This window comes from Macaca thibetana, chromosome 3 (genome assembly GCF_024542745.1).
Source record: "Macaca thibetana thibetana isolate TM-01 chromosome 3, ASM2454274v1, whole genome shotgun sequence".
Lineage (NCBI taxonomy): Eukaryota > Metazoa > Chordata > Mammalia > Primates > Cercopithecidae > Macaca > Macaca thibetana.
This window is the reverse complement of record NC_065580.1, coordinates 21548950-21565736: the sequence shown is the minus strand read 5'-3', so window position 1 is coordinate 21565736 and position 16787 is coordinate 21548950. Positions and strand designations below refer to the sequence as shown.

At 37.5% G+C, this 16787-nt stretch overlaps 1 protein-coding gene and 1 long non-coding RNA gene across 10 annotated transcripts in view; one reads left to right on the top strand and one right to left on the bottom strand.

Annotated features, from left to right (window-relative positions):
* The window catches only part of DGKI (diacylglycerol kinase iota), a 464727-nt gene that overhangs the window by 55197 nt on the left and 392743 nt on the right, over positions 1-16787 (bottom strand). For all 8 annotated transcript variants that reach the window (XM_050782372.1, XM_050782373.1, XM_050782378.1 and 5 more), the window contains one exon: positions 2501-2526. In XM_050782372.1, the coding sequence (XP_050638329.1) occupies positions 2501-2526 (26 nt within the window). The remainder of the gene's footprint in view (positions 1-2500; positions 2527-16787) is intronic.
* On the top strand, positions 14314-15112 carry LOC126949701 (uncharacterized). Of its 2 annotated transcripts, none has more exons than XR_007723888.1 (3): positions 14314-14364; positions 14486-14559; positions 14915-15112. It is a non-coding gene; the product is annotated as an uncharacterized LOC126949701 (long non-coding RNA). The 2 variants fall into 2 exon arrangements; XR_007723889.1 differs by having other exon boundaries at positions 15004-15027.

The following is a 16787-nucleotide window of genomic DNA, read 5'->3' as shown; positions in this document are numbered from 1 at the left end:
ACAAGATAAGGTCAATGACAAAGCCACTGTATTCAAGCTCTCTATGCAAGAGTACCATGAGAACGAAAAATACCAGGGTTATTGGACATGGCAAAATTAGATTTTTCCAAGAATAAGTTCTTGTCTTAGAGCCAAAGTGACTAGTTATTACAGAGGGAGGACTAGTTGAGGAAAGCAAACAAAATAAAAAATCAAGAGACATAGGTTTTATATTCCAATTTCACAATCCATTTGCACAACATGCCTTAAATTTTCTACCAATAAACTTGAGAAAGAAAAATTGCTACTTCTCACTTCTCTTACAAGTATATTGCAATGCCATTATCGTGTACAAATAATACGTAAGATTGATGCTATAACATTCAAGGGGTTTTATACTAGCCATAGTACATATGAGCTCTTAAAAATGTATAAATAGAAGGAAACATATTTTGAGTGGTAGATAGAAAATTCTGGCAATAAAGAAAAAAGATTTCTTTTCAAGAATATATGGGCTAGAAAATGATGAACAACTACATAAGATTAGGTAAATCATCACTATAATTTTGCATTATGTACTTGAACTATTTTTGGAAGTCACAGAAACAAACTAAGAGGTATGAACATGTAATAATTTTTGAAGCCATGAAATTATAATGGACCTGTAATATCAATAATGTTTCTTCAACTAATCACATATAAGGTTCTTAAAATAATCAATTCTGAAGTGCTCTTAATCTTCCAAGCAAGTCTTTCTGGCAGTAGTCACCCTTTAGGACTTCAAAGGACCCTGACATATGCCCCCTATTATTTCATAACCACTTAAGAAGTCTTAGTGGATTATCAAATTATAATTCACAAGTTTCCCTCAGCCACCATTTCTGTCTGAATGGGGAATAAATTCTTATAGACAGAAAGGCAAAGACAACCAAAAGTCATTAAAGGGAATCCTAGTTCAAAATAAAAACCAAACACAAGCTTCTAGTTTATAATGTGAACATGGAAGCCCAAGGGCCTACATAAATGTGCAAACACCTAGTAATACCAGCAGCAGTCAGCAAAATAGCACATAATAGCGGGTTGCCATTAGGTGATTGACTACCTAATTCTGACTTAATGGGCCTGAACATAATTTTCCCTATGATTCTTCAGAGAGAATAATACAATTTCGTTCCAGTATTCAGTCAGATTTCACAATGTAGCAGTAGAAGAGGCCAGCCTAAAACTCCTTCTCCCTTTTCTTAATTCATTCATTTAATACACTTTTTCATTGTTTGCTATTTGTTGGAAACTATATCAAAGAACTCACAGTCGAATAGAGAAAACAGGTAAATAAAGCATGAAATTTGTGCATTAAGCCCTAGAATGTAGGAAAATATTTGGCACAATGATAAGCAGATCAGCAAGCCCTCACAGAGGATGAGGTAAGGTGCGTAGAAACTGTCTATGTGGCAAAAGAAGAAGCCTCCTGTCAGAGAGAACAGTATGGATAAAAGCAGGGAGATGTGGAAAAGATGGTGAGCTCCAGAAATTAGATGTAGAATTAGATGTAGTGTCACATGGCTGGAAAACAGATCATGGGTAGAAGAAGGGAAAAGATGGTAAATGAAGCAATAAGCTGTAGAGGAAGACAAATATTCCATTATTTAGTGCTTGCTAGTCCATGTTAAAATACAATATTGAAAAGCTGAACACAATTATTGGTTGGCTGGAAAGATTTCATTCTAAAGGCAATAGGAGCAGATTTTTACTATAAAGCAATCATTTTGGTGCCAGCCAGGTATACAGTGATCTAGGGAAAAGAAATCTAGAGGTATGGATACCAATTATGAGAGAATTTCCAAAGTCCAAGTAAGATACAAAGGGGCCCCAAACCAAAGTTCCATATAGCATATTTGTAAAACAACTGTATAGCACAACTGACTCATTGTGGCCACTTAACATTTTTGTGACTGATTGGATAAATGAACAATTCCAAAGGTGAGATGGAACAAAACAAGATATTTTCTCTTTTGAGTGAAATAGCTGTATCTTAAAATGCAAACAATTCATCTCAACTGGATTACAACAAATACCACTGACTGCTTGCCTTCCTTTCAGACTTTAGAGTGCTCTTTGCAAATGAGTGATTGGAACATGATCCCAGTGTCCAATCTGGAAGGCACTGTAGGGAATACATACCATAAACTCTCATTTTAAGGATAAAAATCTGAGTCATAAAAATTACAGGACTAGCCCAAAACCACAAAAAGTTTCTGCTGATGGGACTGAAATCAGTCAGAATAAATTAAGGCTTCACAATATTTGTCAACCAGACTGGTTGGAACAGATTTGAAAGATATCAAATTCAGCTAGGGTGATTTAAGTTTTTAAAAGTGTTTGACATTTCACATTCGAAAACCACAAAGCCAACATCTTAGAGACATTTTCTTAAACAATTATTTGCTCTTACAATGAACTGCAAAGACCAGGGGTCAAGTTTTAATCCTGAATTGGTATAAATAAGACAGATGATTCTTACCATGATCTTCTGAAGAGACTGGTGACCTAAAAGGAAATAATAAGCATGATCAATATTTTATATGATAATTATAGCAATAATCAAGAATTATTTCATGGTAATTATACCCCCAAATTGAATTAAATGGAAAGTCAATATAGTAGACAGTGTAATTAATGTGTTGATTGCATGGTATATTTCAATCAACAATTCCCAACTCTTACCTGGATTGGTTAGATGTTACAGGTTACTAAAATGTCAGTCTATGCATGGTGTCCTAGGGCTGCAACAAACTTAGGTAAGTCTACATTTACCACACACAAAAAAGAGAACTCATAGAAATGTAGTATAGATGAAATCCTGTGATGTGTATTGCCCAAGGACACGGCTCCAGTGTAAATGCCAGGGATGTAAAAAAAAGCACTAGATTGGGTGCCTGTAGATACAAAGAGATCTACTTGAACAGTATAAATTGAGACAGAGGTAAAAGAAATGGCATGCACCCTTATCATTACCAGTTTTTGTTTCCACTCTTCATGGAATTTAATGTTTGAGTGAGCTGACCCTCTACTTGCTGCCTTATGTCTCAGAACATGGGAGAAACAGCATGAGGCAAGAAGGCAATCGCTGGGGTTCCACAGAACTTTACCAACAACTTTTGCAAACTATATGTGAGTTCTGCTCTAATTATGGTAATCAGATCACAAATGAAAAATCATATCAACCCTAAAAGGCTTACTTCCCCTCTGTTGACTACTAGTTGAAATACTTTGAGTAGTATAGACCTAAGTTTGGAGATGAATTCACCTCCAGCTTGAAGACTATGGCTTTGACTCACACTTATTCTTTTTTGGGGAGAAAGAGAGAGACATATAACGTTATATTCAGAGTTGTTGAAATTTTGAAGGGAAAGGCAAGACATCACACACTTCCCCTATTTTGAAGGAGTCCTCTTCTCTGAATGATTAGCTCACTCAAGTCCATAGCAGGGAAATGACCAAAGATAAACTCAGGAGTTTGGCAATAAAGCTGCCAATTACTATAACTAATATTTATGAGACATGTAGATAAACCTCAGGGCAAGAATCATTTAGTCAATACAAAAATGGTTGAAGATAATTTTTAGCTACTTGGGGATGCTTGATATGACTTTACCTACTGGTTAGTAATATTACTGTTTATTATATGAGTGAACAGTAAAGAATAAAGACAGTGGTAATGGAGAAAAGGCCTTGAACCTCACTGAGTGGCAAAGTATCAACTTATTTCACTGTGCAAGTCTCTTAAAGTAGACTTTTTCATGAAAACTACAGATTCCCAAGATTTGGTGGAAAGAAAATTGGCTTCTGGGAGATGGACATGGGGAGTGGTGAGCAGAAACCTGCCACAATCGCTAAGTCAACGCTGCCCGAGAAAATCACTTGGCCTCCCTGGTGAGGGTTGATTTATCCTCCCATTGGATCCCCTTATTTTGTATCACCCACACACCAGCCTTTCTCACTGGGTTGTAACCCCCTTGAAAACTAAGGCTGTATCTTATTTAGAACAAGTGAGCCCTTAATTAAAATGTGTTGAGTTGAATTAACCTCAGTTCTGTCACACTGATATTCAGACTGACACATTCTGGAGTTTCCCAAAAAGTCATCATGTTACTGTCAAACCATCTTTAGGACAAGTTTGCCTGCTCCTAGGTCAGCTGCAAGAAAAAGTCCTAGGGAATGTGCTTGAAGCTCCAATTGGTTATAATGTGGACACTCTCAGAGCCAAAGGACATCAAAAGCACCCAGAAACAGAGACACCCATATTCTGCCTTAATAATTAGAAAACCTAAAGTGTGTCAGGGGGGTAGTATTGAATGAGAGGTGCAATGAAATTAGAAGCTGAATCTAAAATAAAACCTATATTTTAAATAAAATAAGCTAATTTCTTCAGCTGTTTAGGTCATAATAGAGTCAGCCACAAGGAAATATCTTTCCTCCTGGTGTTTGCTGTTGAGAAGTAAGTAAAAACGTGTCTTGGATTGTTTGCAATTAATTTGTCACAGAGCTACAGGAAGAAAGTAAAATTCATGCCAAAGGACAACTAAATGTCTCAGGTGGAGAGCTTGTGAAGCAGAGCCTTTGCTGGCTTTCTGCAAAAGCAAAGCACTGATATTCAATCTGAAAAATTCCAGATGGCTCCGTTAGAGTCCCAAGGGGATGCATTCTGCAGTATGTCCAGGCAGTGGATAAAATATCAATTTCAGACTGTTTTGTGAAAATTAGTCATGTTGAGTTTCCATGTTGAATGTCTCCCATATGCCTGGCTTTGTGGAATTTTAAGACATATGGAGTATTTCCATCCTCACTCAGTATTTCACCTTTCGCTGCAACAAGTTACTGCATTGTACTACTGAGATGTGCACATCATCCATTATTGCTGGAAATTGGCATAAAAAGATAGCTCACGGGTGGATCACCTGAGGTCAGGATTTCGAAACCAGTCTGGCCAACATGGTGAAATCCCATCTCTACTGAAAATACAAAAAGTAGCTCAGTATAGTGGCAGGTGCCTGTAATCCCAGCTACTTGGGAGACTGAGTCAGGAGAATCACTTGAACCCGGGAGGCAGAGGTTGCAGTGAGCCAAGACCATGCCATTGCACTCCAGCTTGGGTGACAAGAGTAAAACTCTGTCGAGAGAGAGAGAGAGAAAGAGAGAGAGAGAGAGAAAGAGAAAGGAGAGAGAGAGGAAGAAAGGAAGGAAGGAAGGAAGGAAGGAAGGAAGGAAGGAAGGAAGGAAGGAAGGAAGGAAGGAAGGAAGGAAGGGAGGGAGGGAGGGGGGGAGGGAGGGAGGGAGGGAGGGAGGGAGGGAGGGAGGGAGGGAGGGAGGGAGGGAGGAAGGAAGGAAGCAAGCAAGCAAGCTAGCTAGCTCAGGAGAGAAGAAATATTCTGAAATCAGCAATATAAGTAGTTATTTTAACAACAGAGGTTGAATCCCAGAAACAGATAATTATCTTAAACCTGATAACTGAGGCATGCAGGAAAGCCCCCCGGTTATTCTTTTCACCACACCTGAAAGACATGTGGTTTTATCCCAGACTCTTTATTTTTCAACTATGTATACTTTATCTTGGAGCAAGTATCTGGCCTTACAATGTAAACCATTACTAGCATTCTTATAGCTGTCCTCTACTTCTTTCCTGATCATGAGTCCTTTAGCTACAGAATATTTATATTTGTTTCTGCTTTGTTTTTATTTATGTTGGTACTTTCTACATTTTATTTTGCTTAAATGCAGCAAAATAATACAAAACAAAACTTCAAGCTGTGTATTTAAAAATATTTCTCCTATTAAGCCTAAATCATTATTATTCAGGTTTGACTCTCTCCATTCATGTTGATTCAGTTTATTACTTGAGACCCTATTATTACCAGGCCATGTGCCAAGGGAAGGAGACACAAAGAACAATTTCAGGGAACTCATAATCTAGTGAAAAAGGAAAATATGTAAACAAATGATTATAATGTAAAAAATATATAATGATCAAAACATATATGAAGCAAAGAGGTAGCACAGAGGACAGAAAGATTGATTCGGTATGAAAAGCGTGAAAGAAGGTTTAGAAAAGCAAGAATCATCTGAACTTCGCTTTGAAGAACAAAGAGGAGCTTATTAGGTAAGTTAGGAAGGAGAAGAACTCCAGGCAGAATAGCAATAGGTGTGTGAAAAGGAGTACAGATATGAAATTGCATAGAATCCTAACAGATATACAAGTAACTCAGTATTGCTAGAATGTAAAGGAGTAACAAAAGCAAGGACTTGAAAAATAAGTGGCAGGGGCCATTTCATACAGGGCATGTGGGGCCCCTGTGAAGTGCTTGCAATTTACCTTCTAAGCTAAATGGAGCAAGCTTGTGAGGCACAGAAGTCACACATTCTGGAATGAGCAGGCAGTGGAGAGTGAACCATAAAAGAACAAGAAGACAAATTAAAAGGCAGAGGTCAAGTTAAAGACTGTAACTGAAAAACTTCCACGTTAGTAACACAGAAAAAAAATTCCTCTGCCCTTCAATTTTTTTTTTGAAACCCATGGCAAATGACAGGGTGGATGAGAAACAGTAAAAGAAATACCCTCTTTGATTAAATTATTTATAAGCCAAAACCATCATACATGAAGAAGAGCTACCAAGTACAGTCAAAATAGAGCTAAGTTTTAGGGAAACAGATACTTTTGATTTTAGTCAGCTAAAGATATATAAACTATTTTATACACAACAAAACCTATGGCAGAAAGCCTTCCACTTTGAGCCAGGGTGTCCTGCTAGCCAGAAGTAGACCCAAACCTAGAAGAGGTTGCTGCTAAGTAAAAGTTTGAAGATAAGAGAGACAAAGTCAAACTTAAGAGCAGCACACCAAATCACTAAGCCCAATCATCCATCCCAAACTAGAAGCTCAAAAAAAAAAAAAAAAAAAAAAACCAAAAAAAAAACTCACCCAATGCAAATATTACAAATAATAATGGAAAAAAAAACAGCATGACATCTATGCAAAAATACCAGAGGAGAAAACAAAACACAGGCAAAGAACACACTAAAAAGATGATGGCATAAAGCAGATAAAAATTATTAATAAATCTTTGTGAAATTTAGAAATGGAGGGAAGGAGGGAGGGAGGGAGGGAACGAGGGAGGGAACGAGGGAGGGAGGGAAGGAAGGACAGAAGAAGGGAGGGAGAGAAGGAGGGAGGGAGGGAGGGGTAAATAGAGCATTTGTGAAATGTAAACTTAAAGAAGAAAAATGATCAAGAAACAGTTATAGGGAGGTGAAAAGAGCAAAAGTCTGCCCAGAGTCTTTGAACTAGTTGTTATTAAAGAAACTTGTGGCTTTTTCCACTGTGGCACCACTGCCACAGTGGAAAAAAAAAGATTAAGAGAAGAAAAATAATAATTAAAACTATATTAAGATATGAAACATTGATGAAAGAAATTGAAAAAGATACAAATAAATGGAAAGACATCTCATTCTCATGTATTAAAATAATTAGTATTGCTAAAATGTTCATATTTTAAGCAATCTAGAGATGCTATGTAATTCCTATCAAAAAACCAAAGACATTCTTCACAGATTAGAAGAAACAATCCTAAAATGTGTATGAAACCACAAAAGACCCTGAAGAGCCAAAGCAATCTAGAGCAAAAGAACAAAGCTGGAGCTATCACACTACCTAACTTCAAAATATTTTACAAAGCTATAGTAACCAAATCAGCATGACACTGGCATAAAAACAGACAAGTAAACAATGGAACAGGATAGAGAGCCGGAAAATAAATCTACATGTTTGCAGCCAACTGATTTTCAATAAAGGCTCCAAGAATACATAATAAGGAAAGGACAGTCTTTTCAATAAATAGTGTGGGGAAAAGCAGCTATCTAAATGCAGAAGAATGTAATTAGACTCTTACCTCACAGCATGTGCAAGAATCAACTCAAAATGGATTAAACAAAGGGGATTAAAATATAAGTCTCCAAATGATGAAACTGCTAGAAGAAAATGGAAAAGCTCCATGACATTAGTCTGGGCAATGATTATTTTGGACATGACCTCAAAAGTACAGGCAACAAAAGAAAGAATAGAGAAATGGGATTACCTCAAATTCAAAAGCTTCTACACAGCAAAGGAAACAATCACCAGCGCAAAGAAACAACCTACATAATATGAATTTTCCTCAAAAAACAAAACAAAAACACAACTACCATATGATTTAGCAATCATATGGTAAATATTAAAAGTAAATATTAAAAGAATGTGAAACCAGCATGCTGAAGAGATAGTTGCATTCCCACATTTATTACAGCACAATTACCAACAACCAAGATATGGAATCAACCTAAGTGTCCATCAACATACAAATGGATAAAGAAAATGTGGTATATATACACAACGAAATACTAGTCGGCCATAAAAAGAAGGAAATCCTGTCATTTGCAACAACATGAATGAACCTGAAGGGTATTATGTTAAGCTAAATAAGCCAGGTAGAGAAAGACAAATACTGCATGGAATCTAAAATGTTGATTTCACAGTAGAGAGTAGAATGGAGGTTACCAGAGGCTGGGGCATTTGAGGGTGAGGGAGATGGGAGAGATGCTCATCAAAGTAGACAAAGTTACAGTTAGATAGGAAGAATAAGTTCAGGAGATTTACTGTATAGCATGCTGACTATAGTTAAGGATGATACACTGCATTCTTAAAAAATGCTAAGAGAATAGATGCTAAGTGCTCTCACAACAAAATTAATACTATGCATGGTAATGCATATGCTAATTAGCTACATAATTAATGGTTATATATACTTCGCAACACCATGTTGTATACAATACATAATTTTATGTCAATTTTAAAATTATTTTTAAAGAACTAGAATAATAGCTGGGCATGGAGGCTCACACCTGTAATCCCAGCACTTTGGGAGGCCAAGGCAGGTGGATCACCTGAGATCAGGAGTTTGACACGTGCCTGGCCAACATGGTGAAACCCTGTCTCTACTAAAAAAAATACAAAAATTATGTGGGCGTGGCGGCACGTGCCTGTAATCCCAGCTACTTGGGAGGCTGAGGCAGGAGAATTGCTTGAACTCAGGAGGCGGAGGTTGCAGTGAGCCAAGATTGAACCATCGCACCCCTGCCTGGGCAACAAGAGCAAAACTCCGTCTAAAAATAAAAACATTAGAATAATATGTAGCTACGTATTTATAATTATATACATATATATTTTGTTTTGAATTTACTCTTCCATGAATCTTGATCTGAACATTTGCTGGTGAAAGTATCCTTCCCAATATTAACCCTGCTTATGAGAATATCCAAATTGTCTCTAAAATAAAGACGACTTTTCACACTAGGATACACAGAGAAACTTGAAAAAAAGGGAAGTTTTGGGAAAAAAAAATGCTATTTAAGATAGAATATTATGTAATTTAACTGGTAAAAATTAAAATATTTTCATACTGCAACCAGCACAGTCATATTATGGACCCAAAAGCAAAAGTCCCTTGAATTTTTAAAGTCACAAACTTCAAATAAAGAAACAGAGAAAACAAAACAAGACAAAACACAAATCTGTGTCTGAGGCAGTCAGCTTCAGACGAGTCTCCAGGTTCCCAAGGAAGGAAGTTTGTTCCAGTGGAACAGGGGTGTTGTCATGGCAGTCTGAATATATGAAATTATCCAACTAAACACAGCTATAATATCTTGGAATGAATCATTTTATTAGATTAATATAGAGAGAGATCACAAATCAGGGCACAAGACATTCAGCACATATTGGCTAGTGGCTGCTGCATTATAGACAGCATTCTATCTAGACTCTATTATCACTAAGACACAAAGAATCTCTAAGAAACTCAAAGATACTTTTTTTAGATTGCCTTCGATCCACAATTTTTCCTTCAAAGCCTCTTATCTTTCAAGTAGATCTTAAAGGACTACGGTTACAAGGCTTAAGGACACTGAAAAATGTGCCCAGTTTTCTACCAGCGAAGAGCAATACATAAAGGCAAATGAGTATTATATTTGGGAAGGCAAAGGTCTTCAAAAAGTATTGCATCTCTTATGATGTTTTACCATTTTTAGTCAATAAACTTGGAACTGAAATAAGGGGTGTCATGACTATTTCAGTCTTTATATCTGGTATAATATACTTTGCAATAGGTTTTAGACATGTGCATTTTCTTGGTAATCTCCATGAAATGATCAAAACTTACAAGCTCATCCTAACACAATATCCTTTTTATTTGAATAACACTGTCCTGTTTTCTTTCCTTTTATTTTTTTTAGACTCTTCCCCGCCCCCACCACCACCCCCCCCCCCCATCTCATAGCTTTAACTCAAAAGCACCCATGGCTTCCCTACTTGGCCCTCCCTCAGAATGGCTACATCATTTCCTTCTTTGGAGATAGGATGTCAGTAGATTATCCATTTTAGTTTCTCCTAAAGAACAGAGAATAGATTAGATAAATATTGGGGATGCATCTACATGGGACTCTTACTTTCTGTAAAGAATCATCTACAAATGAATGTCTGTCTCCATTCCCAGTGTCCCCAACACATATACCTTCTACTTAGCACTGCTAAACCATCACCTGGTGGGGAGTTGGCCAAGAGATGGGGCCACCACATTGAGATGGGTGTAAGATAGACATGCAGGACAGGTATGACAGCAGTGTCTGAATAGGCATGAGAGCAGAGATTCATATTCTGAAAACAGTCAGCAGTAGGATACTTCCCTAGGACCACAGACTGGATGGAGTAGAAGAGGTGGGAGATACTCATCCAATTCACAGGCCTGACTGAAATAGCCAAGGCCCCTTCATTTTCTGGTTACCATGCTGCAATAACAATAGGAAACAAAGCAGGAATGCTGGGCAAGCTAGACACCGTGCTCCTTCTACACCCTACACAGCACACTACAAATAAGTACACCACTCCTTGTTGTGACGTTCCTGCTGGGGAACAAAGCAGCACACGTATGTCCACACACTGAAAACAACTCACTATATGCATATTTTATTAAATTTCCCTTTCATGCCTGTCTTTCCTCTTTACTGTCTAGCTTTGGGGATGAGAACCACAGCTAAAAGACCGCTTTCTATAAACAACAGGTGATCATCCATCCTACTCAGGAAGAGAAAGAGAAGCTCTTTATATCAACTCTGAATGTTCTTTCTCTCTCGTTTTAGTCATTTACTTTTATTTCTTTTCCGCTCTCCTGACCACAGCCCTGAGAGTTTCCTGGACTTTCTCATTTACCTTTGTCACAGTTGGGTGGAATCCAGTCTTTCCTGGATAGAACAGCCTCCCATCATGTGCTCACACCTTTTTCCTATGGTGAACATGTAAGAATGTTCATGCCTGGTCAGCATTCCCCAGGTTTGACTTTCCTCCCTGCTTTCTTGAGCCATGATGCTTGTCCTCTGTGAAACTCCTATGTAGTCCCAAATGAAAACTGATTTCCCAGTTGGGCATTCTCTCTAGGCACATTTCAAGAGTCTGCATCACAACTGCAGAAACATCATCTTTGTTTTTTTTCTGTTTTACCATGAAGTGGCGATGCTACACAAATTCCATTTATTTCCTAAAACTGTTGGTAGACAAGGTCTTCACTTAAATCAAGTAAGGAAAGGTATGATTTACTGTACTGTGAAAGCATGGCTACAGATTATCATCTCTGAGCAATAGCTTTCTTCCCTTGAGCATCTCTCAAGGGCGCTTTGCCTATCCTGGAGAACTAGTTTGCCAGGCCTATGACAGCATTTGGAGGACCTAAGGGAGAAAGAGCGAGACTACGGATCTATGTCACATCTTCACCATTATTACTTTAGCCCCAAAGCATCTCTAATTAAGTAAAACTGGACCAGAAATCTCACAGCACTGCAAATCTCCATCGACTACATAATCCTCTCTTTGTTTGCTTTTGGTCCTTCTAATTATGAATATTTCTCTTGAAACAATGAACAAAGCACATACAGTAAAAGAGAGCAGGCGAGAATGAGAGTGAGAGATGAAAGTTACAGCAACCACACAGAGTGGCATTGAAATGAGAGAAAGACAAACACATTCTCTATTCAAGTGGCCACAAACCCATTTAGGGAATGCCAAGCAGCCTCAAAGGTAACATTCACGACCAACAGAGGGAAGGGGTGCAGAAAGAGCAAAATGGAAGGAAGAAGACAGAGATGAGCATTGGTGTGGAGGGAAGGAAATAATTTCCAGCATGTAAATAATAAAGGCTGCTTGGTGAGTTCTTCATTTGTTACAAACTTCTACCAATTCCCTTTATTATCATAATTTCCCAGTCTTTAAGACTCTCCTACTCAAATATACGCATTGATGATCCCCGTGTGAGCAGTGCTTGAAATATCTTGTTGTTCTTGTTGTTTTTAAATAGATTCCTATTTTTAGGTATATTTGGCTTTTAGAAAATAGCACTGTTGAGGTTGGGGAGATATTGGTCAAAGGTCATATAATTACAGTTCAGTAGACTAAGTTCAAGAGATCCATTGTACAACATGGTGACTTTGGTCAATGATGATATAATATATTCTTTAAAAATGCATAGGGAGTGCATATTGAGTGTTCTCACCACAAAAATAACTGTGTGATGTAATACATTCATTGATTAGCCAGGTTTAGACATTCAACAATGTATATGTATGTCAAAAAATCATGTTGTACACAATAAATACATGCAATCAGTCAATTAAAAAGTTTTAAAACTAATTTAAAAAAAAAAAAAAACGTTGTTTTACCTTTAGCATTTACAATTCCGTTCTTTCTGTATACCCTCCTCAGTTTGCTGAGTCTCCTGAACGTCTTTCGAGTTTAAAATTGTACTGCCACCTACTGTTAACTTTTAAGAACTGCAACAAAATGAGGGCAAAGGGGTTTGAAATCTGAGGAGAGAGATTGAGGAAGAATGGGCAAAAGTGGACAGTGGACACAGAAAAGAAATGGATAAAATAAAGAGACGGAGTTGGAGAAAATAATGCTTCACAAGCTTATTCATCCTGACAATGTGACCATTGCATTTTAGTATTTTGTAGACAAAATGAAAAAAGAAATAATTAAACCCAGCACAGTTGTGAAGCAATAAAGGATAGGTGGCTTGCCTTTAGAAATCAGTCTCTGCAATATAGTTGCCAGCCCAATCTCTAAAAACAGGGTGAAGAAATAGAAAAGGCACATTATTCTAAAATCCAGCCAACGGAGACATACCCGGAGAGCGAGGAGGAAGGGCCCTTTAGAAAAAGCCAAGATGCCGGCTTTATCCTAGTGACTCTGGGAACCCTGGCCAACAGTTTCCGTTGAGACATAATCCATCTGGATTTTGTGAATGTGGACTTCTTTTTTTTTCTTTATAAGCATAAGTTGAAACATGAGGGAGCTCTGGATTGTGAAGGCAAGTCACATGAGGGCCACGTTTAGTCTTAGCACGTGGGGCTTATAAGGAAGGCACCTCACTTATCTCGTGATCCCGGATATGCAATATCTCCCTGTGGTAACTGAGTAAGGACTCAGCCACAGCTAGTTATTTTTAGGAAATCCAAATAAGGACTTCTGATCCCAGTTTTAGAAAATGGAAGACAAAACTAGGCGGGGTTGGAAGCTGCTTTGGCACCTCTGAAGATAACTGTAACATACCCAAAAGCTTTCCCGACAACATCTCCTCCCATCCCACCCTTCTCAGGAGCGAGTGGGAACAGAATCTAAACAGCGTCTGCTTCCTCCTGACTCTAATGTGTCTAAAGACAAGAGAGTTTCTCACTTATAGATCAGTTCAAGGAGCTCTGTGAAAAAAAAATATAATGAATGCAGATAAATCATAGTAATATTGAAAACAAGAAATTAAAATGGGCTCGACAGACTGTGAGAATAATTCAATTACTCCAGTGTTAGATATTAAGAACTGCTATGTACTTAACTCGATTCCAAGAGCTGTGGGAGGCACTTAACTTATAACATTTCATTTCTACCTTTAAGGAGATTCTAAGGGAATCATGGATTAAGACCAGCATCTCACAGAGTACTGGAAAAAACTGTTAGAGGATTGTTGTTCTTACGTGTGATGCCTGGCACAATCATCCAGAAAAGTTAAAAAAAAAAAAAAAAAAAAAAAGAAAAAGGCAGGGGGGTGGGAAATGTGGTCTCTATCTCCCTGATTTCCAAATACATAGTGCTAGCACGGTGTTGAGATATCTCTTGTTCTGATCTTCTTAGAGTTGGGGATTCAGAAGGCCTCAGAAGTACCTCAAAGAAGTCCCATGCCCTATATAACTCCCCAACCACCACCATTTCCAGTACGAAGATGACATCCCCTTCACATTCCTCAACCCCACGCTGAATATGGTAAGTGATGATTGCTCCAAATCCCAGCAACTTCAGATTCGCAGGCAAATATTTTTGAAAGTATTTCAAAATGATCGCTCTTTCATACTTTAGATCTGTTTAATCATATTATTCACCTAAGGCAGATACATTGAGAAAACAAGAGTTGGTGGAAGTTGGAGAATGCAGCAAATGGACCAACAGTCTATTTTGGAGGTGAGTGCCTGGGAAACACAATTCTTCCTTGTCACTTTTCCTATCACTGTGCTCACCAACAGTGCCTACATCTTCCTAGACCCACCATACTTACCTTTAACTTTCTCACTTGTGAAATACCAACATTTCTCCAAGTCAGGCATTCAAGTGCATCTTTATTATTTTGATCTGTGAATTCCCTGGATCAAGCATATTTATATTCAAATTTGAAATATAGAAATGGAATCTACAGCCTACCAAAAATGGCCAACATTTTACATATTATTTTGTTATCACTATTATTTTGTTATAATTTGATAAGTACTAGGTTTAGTATAGCAATATAAATAGACATGTATCTATTTTGGTTTGACAGAGCGCCTTTTCTATCAAGGGATGTTGTATGAATGGAACATCCTTCCATTCACCCGAAAAGCCTGCCTTGTTGAATGCCTACCATTCTAGGTATGGTGCAAAGTGCTATGGAGACAGAGGGAGAAATGCACAGTTTGGTCATCCAAGGAACTCACATGCTTTAAAGAGGGATCCAGTCAATACTGCCTCACATTCACAGTATTCCTGAAGTGTGAATAAACATGGCTGCCAGTTTTACAAATGTCAAAAGAAAGCCACTTAACACTAATATTTCCTCATGTTCTAATCATTGGCAAAACTTGGAACTCATGGCAATGAAAGGCAAGAATTTCCTGGGATTATTTCAAATAAAATGGATGTTTAACATTAAAGTAAGTTTGTTTGTTTTTCTTTTAATGTCATTCAAAAATAAGATCTGGTATGCAGGGAATTCTGTTCTGACTCTTCCACTAGCTGAACTTGGAGAGGCAAATTTAAATCCATTTCCTCCGAGTGGTTTAGGGCCTCCATATGCATAAGTGATTGAGGAACAATTATAAAAATAACAAAGCAAAATCTCTTATTAAATATTTCACACACCCATAGGAACAGAGTGTTATTATGTGCTTGCCAAATAGACTAACTCACCAATTCATTTCAAACTCGAGGTAAGTCAGGAAGAAAAAGAAGAAGAAAGGTAGACATATGTCAGCTATCCTGTATTTTTCCAGCTGGAATGATTATTCGGGGTGAGCAAGATTGAGAGCAGTCAAAGGTAAGTAGGGACGTCAAAGGCAGGTAGAAATGGGACCCAACTATCTCAGTGAAACAGATGCCAGGAGCCATCTTTATCCTGACAGCACTGATTTCATCTCTAAGATACATTTCAGCAAAACCTGCATCCCACTAAGAAGATTAATTTTCTCCCACTTATCTGATTGTGACGTTCAAAGAATATTTCCAAAATCAAAATCGCTGTCCAATAGTCTGTCCTCCTGCTGAGAACCTGAAGCTTTCACAATAAGCACAATTACCCTTTGTATTAGGTTCAGGCCATAACCTAATGTCCAGAAGAAACTGAACAAAGAAAATAGTTGAGGACCAGAGAGGAATGAAGTTATTTCACTCATAATCAGTCTAGCATATCTGAGTTTTCAGAACAGAGGAGGTTTCTGGGCTTTATTTTCTTGATATAGTGATTCAGAATTGCAATTGCGGACTATACTAAAAAGGCCAGCTTTTCAGTTTAAAGTATTATTAGGTGTTTTGATATCTCCAAATAATTTTGGTTGACCATTTTTCCTTAAGCACACACAACATACAGGGATGTTGAACTACATCGAGTGTTTTCCATTATTTGAGAGACATTTCTGGTTTACACAATGAGGAAGGACAAATACTTATCTGTTCATATGTAAAAGATGAAGAAAATACACATAGAACCCCTAATAAGCCTATTTTTTTTCTTTGAGGCTGACATTTTCGTTAATTCTTTAAATATTCATCCTTTCTAGAAGTAAAAATGTTAAACCTAAAAAAAGCAGCAAATTCTATTTCATCTTGTTTCCAGAACACTCTATGCATATATCCATAATAGCACTTATTAGTAGGAATTGTAATAATTGGTCTAATATTTCCCCTTTAAATATAAGCTCTTCAAGGGCAATAATTATTTCTTCTTTAGTTTTATATCTTCAGTGCCTGACTTCAGTCACTGAAGGTGCCTAATATTGACTTGTTCAATACATGATGGACTGAATCATTTACGCTATTTCTTAGGATTCAAATGAAATCACAAATCAGACCTCACACATTATAGTTAAACATTTGCTAGCATTATCTTTCCTTGTCGCGAGAAATCCTCTGCCAATCATAAAAACCCATTAGTCATGTGT